The sequence below is a fragment of the Labeo rohita genome, chromosome 2 (genome assembly GCF_022985175.1).
Source record: "Labeo rohita strain BAU-BD-2019 chromosome 2, IGBB_LRoh.1.0, whole genome shotgun sequence".
Taxonomy (NCBI): domain Eukaryota; kingdom Metazoa; phylum Chordata; class Actinopteri; order Cypriniformes; family Cyprinidae; genus Labeo; species Labeo rohita.
The window spans coordinates 32,741,637-32,754,274 of record NC_066870.1 but is presented as its reverse complement, the minus strand read 5'-3'; the positions used below and the strand labels follow the sequence as shown (position 1 = coordinate 32,754,274).

General features: G+C 32.3%; 1 protein-coding gene across 1 annotated transcript in view; it reads right to left on the bottom strand.

Moving 5' to 3' along the window:
• The window catches only part of LOC127154296 (ephrin type-B receptor 1), a 287,743-nt gene that overhangs the window by 48,445 nt on the left and 226,660 nt on the right, over positions 1-12,638 (bottom strand). Inside the window, exon 7 of the mRNA XM_051095736.1 lies at positions 384-546. Coding sequence (XP_050951693.1) covers positions 384-546 — 163 coding nt within the window. The remainder of the gene's footprint in view (positions 1-383; positions 547-12,638) is intronic.

The window sequence follows — 12,638 nt, the reverse complement described above, 5'->3', positions numbered from 1 at the left end:
TAGATAGATAGATAGATAGATAGATAGATAGATAGATAGATAGATAGATAGATAGATAGATAGATAGATAATCAATGAACTAAGCATTCTGGGAAAGCTTGAATGCCACACATGGTCCTGATGAAAAATCATTGAACTAAGCAGTTTGTCTGGAGAACAGTCAAACACACACACACAAACACAAAACGTGTCTATGATGCACAGTGACAATCAGTCAAAGTTGGACTGAGCATAAAAATGCAATAGTGGAGCATTTATTTCGACAACTCAAAATAAATCTGCTCAAGGAATGAGATCACCCAGATTCAAAGAGTGCCTCCGCACACATGCACTCACAACACACACACAAACACACACGCAGGCGTTGGAGTGGGGGTTCGTACCATCTGTGAGGGTTTGGAAGCACATTTTGCTGCTGTATTTGCCGAAACCGGCAACCGTCCTGGCGCGAACCTGCATCACGTACATGGTGCCCGGCCGTAATCCATCCACACGAGCCGTGTTCGTCTGACTCCTCACCTGCGTGGAGTTCACCTCAGACAGCTCCTGCCAGACAGACAGATTTTTTTTTTGTTTGTTTAATTACAGCTTTCATCACAACAGACATTTTAATGTTAAAAAAGAAAAATCACAAATGAGAGCTTGTTAATATCACATTTGTTTCTTCTAGGGTTCAATAAGACCAAAAGTCTCTGTCATCCTTTGCTTAAGTTCATTCAGAGAATGGAAAGAAATTGCACATTTGTCTCCTTCAGGGTTTTAGAAGAAATCTCAACAACTCAAACTGTGGTTTTTCCTAGATACCAAAAAGTTCACAATCAAGTCTTTCAAAACCAATTATCCGAGCTGCAGTATTTTATAGTGTCTGAGAAACATTGGAGACTAAGTTGATATTCAAACGAACTTTCACTGAGAACCTCTAAGCAAAAAACGCTCCCTCTTTGGGGAGGAAAAAATCTTGGTTTAGTAAAATGAGCCTCTTTGAAGAGCCACAGACGAGCACCGATGCCATCAGAAAGGACATTTAGAAGCAGACGAGACGGTAATGTGTGATGAGATCTCTCGTTCTAAACTCCATCAACGCCTCACCAACTCAGAGCGAGAAAATGTGTGTATGTGAAGAGAGAGAGAGGTAGACTATAATTGGCTAAATAATTCAGCCTGTTATCATGACCGTCTTTGATCCTGATTATTACATTAGAGCTAGTAAAATAAAGAAATAGCATACCTAGAAAGAAACAGCATACCTAGGAACAGCATTTAATTTGTCAGTTTCTCCTTTTAATATTTAAAGGTTTCCATTTAATATTATTCAGTGTGGTTAGCAATGCAGACATTTAAAGCAACTGCATGTAGTTTTGTGACTTTGTAAAAACTTTACACAGCAACTTTCAATTCAACATGACATTAAAATGGACCTTATTTATTTTCTCAATACTTTTCAAGCTTAAATCAATTTCTGATAGATAAAATCAGATGTCAGAATCAGATTGTTTCTCACTGAATACCTTGTTTTCTTCTGAACACAATCACATTATGGAAATAAAATGGGCTGTAAACACTGTTTCATGTTAACCTTTAAAAAAACAGCCTTCTTTGTACTTCAAAAAATGAGAAGACAGAAAGCTTCCTTTTAATTTGAAAGAGATGAAAGGCAAAGAATACTTTGAGAAGTACAGAAAAAAAAATCAAAAAACAAAAAACTCTCAGCACTGCTTCACAAACAACACAAACTGATTTGCCTGTCAGTTAACGTCTCTGAGCAGAACTGATTTTAGTTTGCACCCATCAGTCCGCTAACATGAAAATGTGCCACGGTATACAATAAATGAGGATGAAGTCTTGAAACTGAAATTTGACTCAGGACCCATTCAAAGGTAGAGCGTTATACAATTCAACAAATAAGATTTATTTTCTTATATTGATGTCTGAAGAGCTGTTTATATATATATATATATATATCTATATGTGACCCTGGACCACAAAACCAGATTTGATATTAATTGAGATTTACATAATCTGAAAGCTAAATAATTACGTTTTCCATTGATGTATGGTTTGTTAGGATAGGCCAATATTTGAAAATCTGGAATTTGAGTGTGCAAAAAATCTTTAAACCTTTAAAGTTGTCCAAATGATGTTCCTAGCAATGAATATTACTAATCAAAAATGACATTTTGACATATTTACGGTAGGAAATTAACAAAATATCCACATGCAACATGATCTTTACTTAATATCCTAATGATTTTTGGCATAAAAGAAAAATGGATTATTTTGACCCATACAATGTATTTTTGGCTCCAGGGTTACATATATAATGTGTGTCACATTTGCTCGTGTCTCTGTTTTGTCTGTGTTGTGAGCAAAAGTAGCCAAAAAAAAAAAAAAAATGCAGAAGGTATTTCGGGAGTGAGAAAAAGGCAACAGATATAGTAAAGCCTCAGACAGAGAAGAGAGAGACTTGCTACAACATTCAATTTAGTTTTCAAGGTCTCATCAAAATTCACAGCAGTGCGACGCTGAAAGCTCACGCTACACACGAAAACCCCTACTGTGATGGCCATAGGCGAAATCTGTTTCTTAACAACTGCAACATAATAATAATAATCAGTGAAATAAAAATAACAGTGATATTAATAATTCAGGTTCAGAACGTGCATGAGTGACACGTGAAGGGACAGGAGGGTTTGGCATGTTGTCTGTAATTTACAAAACAACATGGTATGTCTAAATGTAAGTGTCGTCCTCATGGTAGCGAATGAGCAGAAATGAAAATATTCTGTACCTGACATCACCTCAGCCATAAAACAAGCATGAAGGGCACTAGAGCACTGAGATATAAATAATGAAGGACACTCACAAACACATGATCATGACCTCACCCCACTGGGATATTAATAAATAAAAGCACTGAGTGTCATTTAGGGCACTGGACAAACAATATCTGCGCTTAGGATAGAGTCTGCCCTTCTTTTTTTCTTATTAAAGAAATAGTTTAACCAAAAATGAAATGTATAAATCCTTAGGCCATCCAAAATGTAGATGAGTTTGTTTCTTCAGAAGAAGATCAGAAGATCATCATTTGCTCACCAATGGATCATCTGCAGTGAATGGGTGCCATCAGAATCCAAACAGCTTATAAAAACATCACAATAATCCACAAGTAATTCACACCACTTCAGTCTTGTGAAGTGAAAAGTTGCATGTTTATCCAACTTATTATCGTTTTGAATTATGGGCGGCTCTTCCTATTATACTGTAAGAAACAAAAAACACAGTTTGTTGAGTCAATTTGTTGTCAAATTTGTTACCCTGCGGCCTTAAATTTTAAGTCAACTCAAATAAGTTTAGTCAACTTGAAATTATATTTTTTACTAAGTTTGTACGTTGTTAAACTTTGTTAGGCTTGTTACCCAGCTGCCTTCAAATTTTAAGTTGAATCAACTCAAATATCTAGTTGTCACTTAGTACAACTTAACATTTCAAGTTGACTAAACTTTTTTGAGTTGACTGAACTTAAAAATGTAAGGCAGCCAGGTAACAAATTATTTTAAGTTGACTCAAAAAATTGTTTTTTGTTTTTTTTACAGCGTAGGGGAAACCCTATTCAAGAAGACCGGAACAAATAATTTCAAATCACAAGGTTGCCTTATTTTTTTAGACATGAGAATAACGTACCGCTTGGTATTTTAACGTGACGTTATAACAAATTTTTTCCACATGATTTCCACATCTTTTTTCGCTTTGCATTTCGCTGTAATAGTATGAAAAAAGACAATCTCACAATTTAATTTACAATATATCTCATTAATAATTCCCTGGAATGCACAACAAATCTCTTGTTTTTCTTTTCAAATCCTCACATCTCTTTCACAGGTAAATACTATTATCTGTCAAAAAGACAGAAATCACTTTGAAATAGTATCACACATTGCTTAAATTAATGAACATTTTTGATTAAGGTAATGTATGTTACTACACTGTAAAAACAACAACAACAACAAAAAAAAACAGTTTGTTGAGTCAACTTAAAATAATTTGTTACACTGCAGCCTTAAAATTTTAAGTTCAAGTTTGAGTCAACTCAAATAAGTTTAGTCAACCTGAAATGTTAAGTTATAATAAGTGAAAACTTAGATATTTGAGCTGACTAAACAAACAATTTGGTTTGTTAACCTAACTTAAAAGCTGGGCTTGTTACACAGCTGCCTTAACATTTTAAGTTGAAAGAACTTAAATATCTAAGTTGTCACTGGGCTGGGTAACAAATTATTTTAAGTTGAATCAACAAATTGTTTTTTTACAGTGTACATAATACAGATATATATTACTACATTTGTATGTCATCCATCTGTTATTGCTGTGGAAACAATTGTGCTTTTGGGGTTATTCATATAGTCTGTTAAAAGTACCTTGTTTATGCTTTTACTTACTTTTACTTTATTTTAATGTTTGGAAAAAATGCAGTGACTTTTCTCCAGATTTTCAAATAGTTGTATATGAAGAAACAAACTCATCTACATCTTGGACGGCATGGGGGTGAGTAAATTTCCATTTTTAGTTGACCTGTTCCTTTAATATGAGAAAAGAAGGGCAGATTCCATCATAAGCGCAAATATTGTTTGTCTGATTCTCTAAATGACACATGCTTTTATTTATTAATGGCCCAGTGGTGAGGTCATGATCATGTGTTTGTGAGTGTACTTCAGTATTTATATCTCAATGTTCAAACTCAATCTCTTCTCACAAACATTTTTAACATCTTGGATGCGCCACCCTTATGTTGTTCCATATATATACTTGCTTTCAGGATTACTTGCGCAACACTTTTCTAAACAATGAAAGTGCTGTCAAAACATAAAAGCAGCCCATATGACTTGTGATTTATATATATATATGTATATATATATATATATATATGTATGTACATACTAAATACTATATAATATATAGCTACTATATATTCTGAAGTCATATGATACATCTGCTGAATTGCTAGACCTTTAAAAGCATAAGCTGTTACTCAAAAAAGTGTTTTCAACTTAATTTGCATACCCCATTACCTCTGGGGGTTTATTAACCCAGAGTAATGAAATGTTGAACTTTACATTCTCTGCGACTGTCCTTGCGTAGCGAACAGATTACAATCTGCCTTAAAACCTGTCAGAAACGCTGTTGCTGTTCTGGAGATTAAATAAGCGCAATGCTGAGTGACACGAATTAACATGATTTAAAAATAAATATATAAACAACAGCTCTTCGTAATGGGCAGAACAAACAATCTCAGATTCTGTTTGTGATTTTTTAAAGACTCTCACGTCTCATCAAGGCCGCCTTTGATTGTGCCCAAACAAATTCATTTGAAAGAAACTGAAAAATGTTCAGTGTGAATGTGTTCAGAACAAAAACATACCACTTGACATATACTGCACTTACGCTCTTAAAAATAAAAATTCCAACAGTTCTTTAAAAGAACCTTTTAAAAATCTAAAACTTCTATGGTAACACTTTACAATGAGGTCAATAATTATTTGTGTTTATTAAAATTAGTTAATGTACTGTGAACTAACATGAACTAAAAATGAACAACTGTATTTCTATTATAACATTATAACATTAACACAGATTAATAAATACTGTTAAATGTATTGTTCATTATTTGTTAATTTTAGGTAATACATTAACTAATGTTAACAAATGACACCTTTTTGTAAAGAGTTACCCCCCTTTTTTTTCCAGTATTAAGTACCTTTTGTGCAAAGCAGGGTTCCATGGATGTTAAAGGCTCTCTATGGAACCACAGATGGCAATAAACAACCTTTATTTTGAGGAGTGTAGCATACTGTATGCAGCTCATGGATTTTCAAAACAGTATGTGAAACAGTATGCAAATAACATTAAAGCAAACTACTATTTCAGATTGTTAGACTATATGAATAGACTACACAGCATGTTCGATTAAGCAAATGGCTTTAAATAAATAAATATTACTATATTAAATATATAATATATTATTATATAACTTTATTTAAAATATTATTCATAAAATATAATAGTATTAATAACTAAACATTTACCATTTTATATTAAATTAAAATAATTAATAAATTAAAATTAAATTAAAATGAATGTTTAATAACAGATTTAATTAACATTTATAATTAATGATTATATTGGAATATATCTTTTTTTACTAGTTAATTATATATAATTATTCTGTTACTGTATTTTGCATCTAATTGTGTGTAGAAAATTTTAACTGTTAAAATTCTGAACAAATAATGATTAAAATGTTTTTATTAATTGTACTGAAAATTATTTATAAACATGTTTTATTATTCTACTGAAAATACTTTTAAATTATGTGTTTAATTTAATTTGAATAATTATTTATTTGATTTTAATATATTTTAATTTTATCTGATTTATACATATTAATATTGATGTATGGTTTGATATGACAATATTTGAAAATCTGGAATCTGAGGGTGCAAAAAATTCACCTTTAAAGTTGTCCAAATGAAGTTCTTAGCAATACATATTACTAAAAGTTTTGATATATTTACGGTAGGAAATTTTAAAAATATATTCATGGAACATAATCTTTATATAATATCCTAATTATTTTTGTCAACATAGCAAAAACAAAATTTCATTTTTTATAAAAAATGTTATTCTTTAACAAAAATAAAATAATTTAAAAGTATTAAATAATAAACTGTATATTTAATTACATTTATATTTTTATACTTAATGAAAATATTTCATTTAATTTCCTTTATTTTATTTTGCATCTAATTTTGTGTGAAAAATATTTAGCATTGCAAAGAAAGCAAAAGAAAGGCATCACTTTTAAAGAATCATACATAAGGAAAACTGTCATACTTTTGCATACTTCAAAATTAGTATGCATAATAGTATGCATAATATGGTATAATATAGCCAGTGTTTGCCTCTGTGCCACTTTACTTTACATGTAGATCTGGCTACTGTTCCCCCGGCAGTGAATCCCCCTCTGGGAGCGGCCCTCTCCCGCTGTCAGTCAAATGGGGATTATGGGAAGTCCCTCCCCACCTCTACCATCTCAAGATGGTGTATAAAGTAGGCGGAGCTTGTGGCAGGCAGCCAATAGGAGTGGCTGCCAGGGCAGACAGACACGGTTCTCAGCAGGTCCTCAGCGAGCAGTGGGTCTGTTTTGGCAGGAGGCAGGTGTCACCGCCATAGACCAGCAAAGCAATCTGTCCTGCTGAAGGGAGTCGCCTGTCCTACACACACACACACACATGCACTTACACACATGATCACACAAACAGGGGGACGGGGCTGGTGTCAAATCAGTCCTTCTGTTAATGGACCGTGGACCGCATACACACATGCCATCTCAAACATCCTTCAGTGAACATGGCAAAGCGCCACTTCCCCCGACTGGGTGGCACATGCCACCTCTGCCTGCAGGATGGCAACACCACCTGGTAAGAGCTATGAAACACAAAGACTGTACTAGGGAAGTTCACTTATAGAGAATATAATTGCATTACTACTAAGGCTGATACACTGATTCGATTATGTTTTTTGATATCACTCAGTACAAAAATTGGTTTAGGATATACTTTGAAACCATTTTCATTTCGAAATTGTAAATAATGAACAGAGTGTTACATTTCACAGATATTTATAAAGAAAACTGTTGAATTAAACATTTTTGATGTTGACTGAAATAGCATTTTTTTGTAAAATATAATTTACAGCTTTGATTAGAATCAGTTCATAAGACTCATTTGTTTGTGAATCGGACTACACCAGCTGCACTGCACATTTTTGATTCATTGATTAGAACTGGTTCATAAGAGTCATTTGTTTGTGAAATGAACTACACCGGGTGCACTGTACGTTTTTGATTCACTGAATGGAATCAGATCATAACAGTCATTTGTTTGTGAATCGGACTACACTGGTTGCATTGTATGTTTTTGATTCATTAATTAGAACTGGTTCATAATAGTCATTTGTTTGTGAATCGGACTACACTGGTTGCACTGCACGTTTCTTATTCACTGAATAGAATCGGTTCATAAGAGTCATTTGTTTGTGAACTGGACTACACCAGTTGAACTGCACGTTCTTGATTCATTGATTAGAATCGGTTCATAAGTCATTTGTTTGTGAATTGGACTACACTGGGTGCACTGCACATTTCTGATTCACTGAATAAAATCGGTTCATAAGAGTCATCTGTTTGTGAATCGGACTATGCTAGCTGCACTGCACTTTTTTGATTCATTGATTAGAATTGGTTCATAAGAGTCATTTGTTTGTAAATTGGACTACACTGGGTGCACTGTACGTTTCTGATTCATTGAACAGAATCAGTTAATAAGAGTCATTTGTTTGTGAATCGGACTATGCTGGTTGCATTGTACATTTTTTGATTCACTGAAAAGAACTGGATCATAAGAATCATTTGTTTGTGAATTGGTCTACACTGGCTGCACTGCACATTCTTGATTCATTAGATAGAATTGGTTCATAAGAGTCATTGTTTGTGAATCGCACTACATTGGTTGCACAGCACGTTTTTGATTCACTGAATAGAATCGGTTCATAAGAGTCATTTGTTGGTGAATCAGACTACACAGTGCGCTACGTTTTTGATTCATTAAATAGAATCGGTTCATAAGAGTCAATTGTTTGTGAATTGGACTACACTGGTTGCATTATACGTTTTTTTATTTACCGAAAAGAATCGGTTCATAAGAGCCTTTTGTTTATGAATCAGACTACACTGGTTACACTGCACATTTTTGATGTTGATGAGTCATTTGATTGTGAATCAGATTACACTTATCACGTTTTTGCTTCATTAACTATAACTAGTTCATAAAATAATTAGTTTGTGACTACACTGGTTGCAATGTACGTTTGTGATTCATTTAATAAAACCAGTTCATAGAAGTCATTGGTTTATGAATCAAATTACATTGGTTAAAATGTACAATTCTAATACATTAAATAGACCCGGCTCATAAGAGTCATTCGTAACAACAGCCTAACCTACACAGTTACTAAGCATATTTCTGGGGAAATCTATGCAAGCTGAGGGAACGGCATTAAGATGTATGGGAACACGAATAGACAGGTATTACAGACCTCATTGGTTACCCAGAACACAGTTTTTGAGAGTCTTTGTAGTCTTAGGGATGGCACTGTATGTGTTGAGCTATGGGTTCAACTCTGTATTCAGCACAGCATGGAGAGATCACAGAGATTGAATTCATTCAACTGAAACAAAACCTTGTATTGGCCTTGTGTATGGTTTCATATCTTTTTAATAACAGCATCGCTTTCGTACCGACGGCTGGGTTTCACGTCCTGCTACGCACGCCGCATAACGCTGACAGCTTCAGAGAAATATTTAGCTGCGATCACACAAAAGGAAGAAGCGAATGGGGAGGAAAATTCTCAAAATTTCTCACACCTGTGCAAGGGGACACAAACGCTCGATTTAATCGAGTAGAAGAAATCAAGTGCGTTCTAATACGCTAAATTACATTATCATACCGCCCGTTATATAAACCCTCTTTGCTCGTCTGAAGTGAGCTAGTGTGTGCTATTAATCTGCAGTAGTGTTGTTCTGAAAGTGAAAGAGAGAGAGAAACCGTGGAGCCGCGAGCCAATATTCTTTCTTCAGATTGCAAAGTGAGATGCATGAGATGACTTTAGAGGCGACAGTGAGCTGAATGTGAGCAAAAGATCAACAACCCCCAAAAAGCAACAGGGGGAAAATATAACCCTTTAACTGTCACCGTCCCCTCTGTGGGACGCCTAAGTTTACTTCACCATACTATAAATAAATCCTAATCTAATCATGACAAACTATACATCGTTGGAAAGACTCCTAAATAGATATTTGATCATATTTTTGCGTTACAAGTCATGTAGGAAAAGTAATAGATTAATAAATGTCAAGAGTGCAACTTAAAAAAATCTACATCATAACATGAGTTCTGACCTTTCTTCACCCTATTACAATTTAGAAATCATAAGAAATTATATATTAGTTTAAAACTTAAAATCCAAAATTCATCCTTTGAAAGGCATTTTAAAATCAGACATTGCATTGCAATTGCATTGCCACGGAAAATGTACATTAAAATCATATTACAAATGTTTTCATTCATGAATTTTAAAAAATTAAGTCTGAATAGTGGTTTTTTATGTCTGTGTTCAAAAATGGGAGTGACAGTTAAAGGGATAAACTGGATAACCTTAATATTTAATAATTTTTATTTTTTGCTTTTATTAATATTTCTATTTCTTATGCATATTTTGTGATTATAAATTATATTTACATGCCTAATAAAGGCAAAAAATATTTTGAAATTTAAAATAACTCAATATGAAATTCATTTTCAAAATATCAAATAAAGTTATTAACATAGCAAAAACAAGATGCATTGTTTGTGCTTTTTTCATTTTATGATTATTTTGAATCATTTTTATGGTGTTTTGAATTCCCATTGTGTTAAAATGTGCTATATAAATAAACTTGTCTTGCTTATATAAAGTGTATTCCAAAAGAATACTAAAATGAATTAAAATAAATTGTAATAAGTTTTTTATAGTTAATAATTACATTTATAATCATGAATTAATAATTAGGTTTAAAATACTTTAAATACATTTAAAAATAATAATAGTTTAAAATAATTTTCTATAACATAAGGAAACTATATAAATTATATTTATATGCCTAATATAGGCATAAAAAATATTTTCAAATTCAAAATAACTAAATACAAACTTCATTTTCAAAATATCAAATAAAGTTATTAACAGCAAAAACAAGATGCATTGCTTGTGCTTTTTGCATTTTGTGATTATTTTAAATATTTTTTATGGTATATTTTTTAAATCAACTTGCCTTCTTTATTTTTAAAATGTACTCCAAAATAATACTAAAATGAATTAAAATAAATTGTAATGTTTTTATAGTTAATAATTACATTTATAATCACGAATGAATAAGTAGGCTTTAAATACTTTAAATAACTTTAAAATAATAATAATAGTTTAAAATAATTTTCTATAACATAAGGAAACTATATAAATTATATTTATATGCCTAATAAAGGCAATATTTCAAAATATCAAATAAAGGTAATAACATAGCAAAAACAAGATCACTTCAATTATAATTATTTATTTATTTCCCTATGAGATAAAAGCACACCCATTAAAAAAATTGTTTTAGTCATTAAATTACTTAGTATAATTAATAAATTCAGAAATTGCACTATTAAAATGGAAGTAGTTCTGCTGAAACAAAACTAGATCACTGTAATGAATTAATTGTTGATTTTAATGAAAGCATTCTAGTGTTGTGTCAAATAATCATTTGTAAAGTATAACAAGAGCAGTCTAGTTTTGTCACGACTAGCTCACTTCCATTATAAATCAACAAATCTGTTTACAAAGTGTGTGGTAGAATTGGGAGGGATGTAGCTGTACGTGTCGCTCACTCTCGGTGTAGACAGAGTGTCTGCAGATAAGACAGAGAGAGACAGAGAGAGAGAGAGAAGGAAAATGGAAAAGCGGCAGCAAACACAGGAGAAACGCAAAGCGCTGTAGGCAGAGATCAAACAGCGTACGTGGGCTTTCATGGATTATGATTTTGCCGTGCGTGGGCTTGTTATTATAGAGCGTTCTATTAGAGAAATGTAATATTGTAGTATTGTTGATGAAGACTAATGTTGGCATGTTAACTCAGAGACATTCTGAATGAAGCATAATGTATTTTTAAAGATGCCAATATGAGATGACTCATAATCCTTTACCTCTGGGCTAAAACACACACACACATGCATGTCTGTAACCAAACACACACACACACACACATGCAGCTTCTTATTGCAGTTAATAGAGGCCCTGACCTTTTAAAAGCAAGTTATCTTCCGTGTCATGAAACTCTGAGAGACAGAGATCAGAGAAAAGGGACAGAAAACGAGAAAGAGGTGGACGAGGATTATAATTCTAGACTTAAATTAAAGTCTACCTGTCACATCTCACACATGAAAATGAGGTCTTTCTTTCATTCTTCATGAATTTTTCCAACAACTTTTGATCATTACTATTATTTTTTTATTGTTAACCTCACTGTTCTGTCATATTTTGGGGATTTTTGAACCTTTGTGTAAATTAATTTGTGTGTAACTGATTCAAAAAAGATTTTACATGAAACTGTCACATTGAATTGTAGCAATTTGTAATAAGTAAAAATTAGGCCTGCCAGTCACTTAACATTTTTAGCAAAATAATTAGATGTTATGGCAATTAACTAATTAATCAAATCAGTCACAATGAATCACATAGCACAATATTTGGTGAGAAACTTTATGAATGTCAAAGACATTATAAATATCAAAAAAGATTATTAATATTGTGACAGATATGCAAATCTTTAAATAAACACTTTTAAAATAAAAGTGTTTAAACGTCAATATATCAGGGTCCATGAGTTTAAATCACACTGAACCCATTTTTTTTTATATTAATGGCATTAAATTCCAACCTTTTTAAATTATAACTATATATATATATATATATATATATTATGATTCTTTAACTTTCTGTGTAAT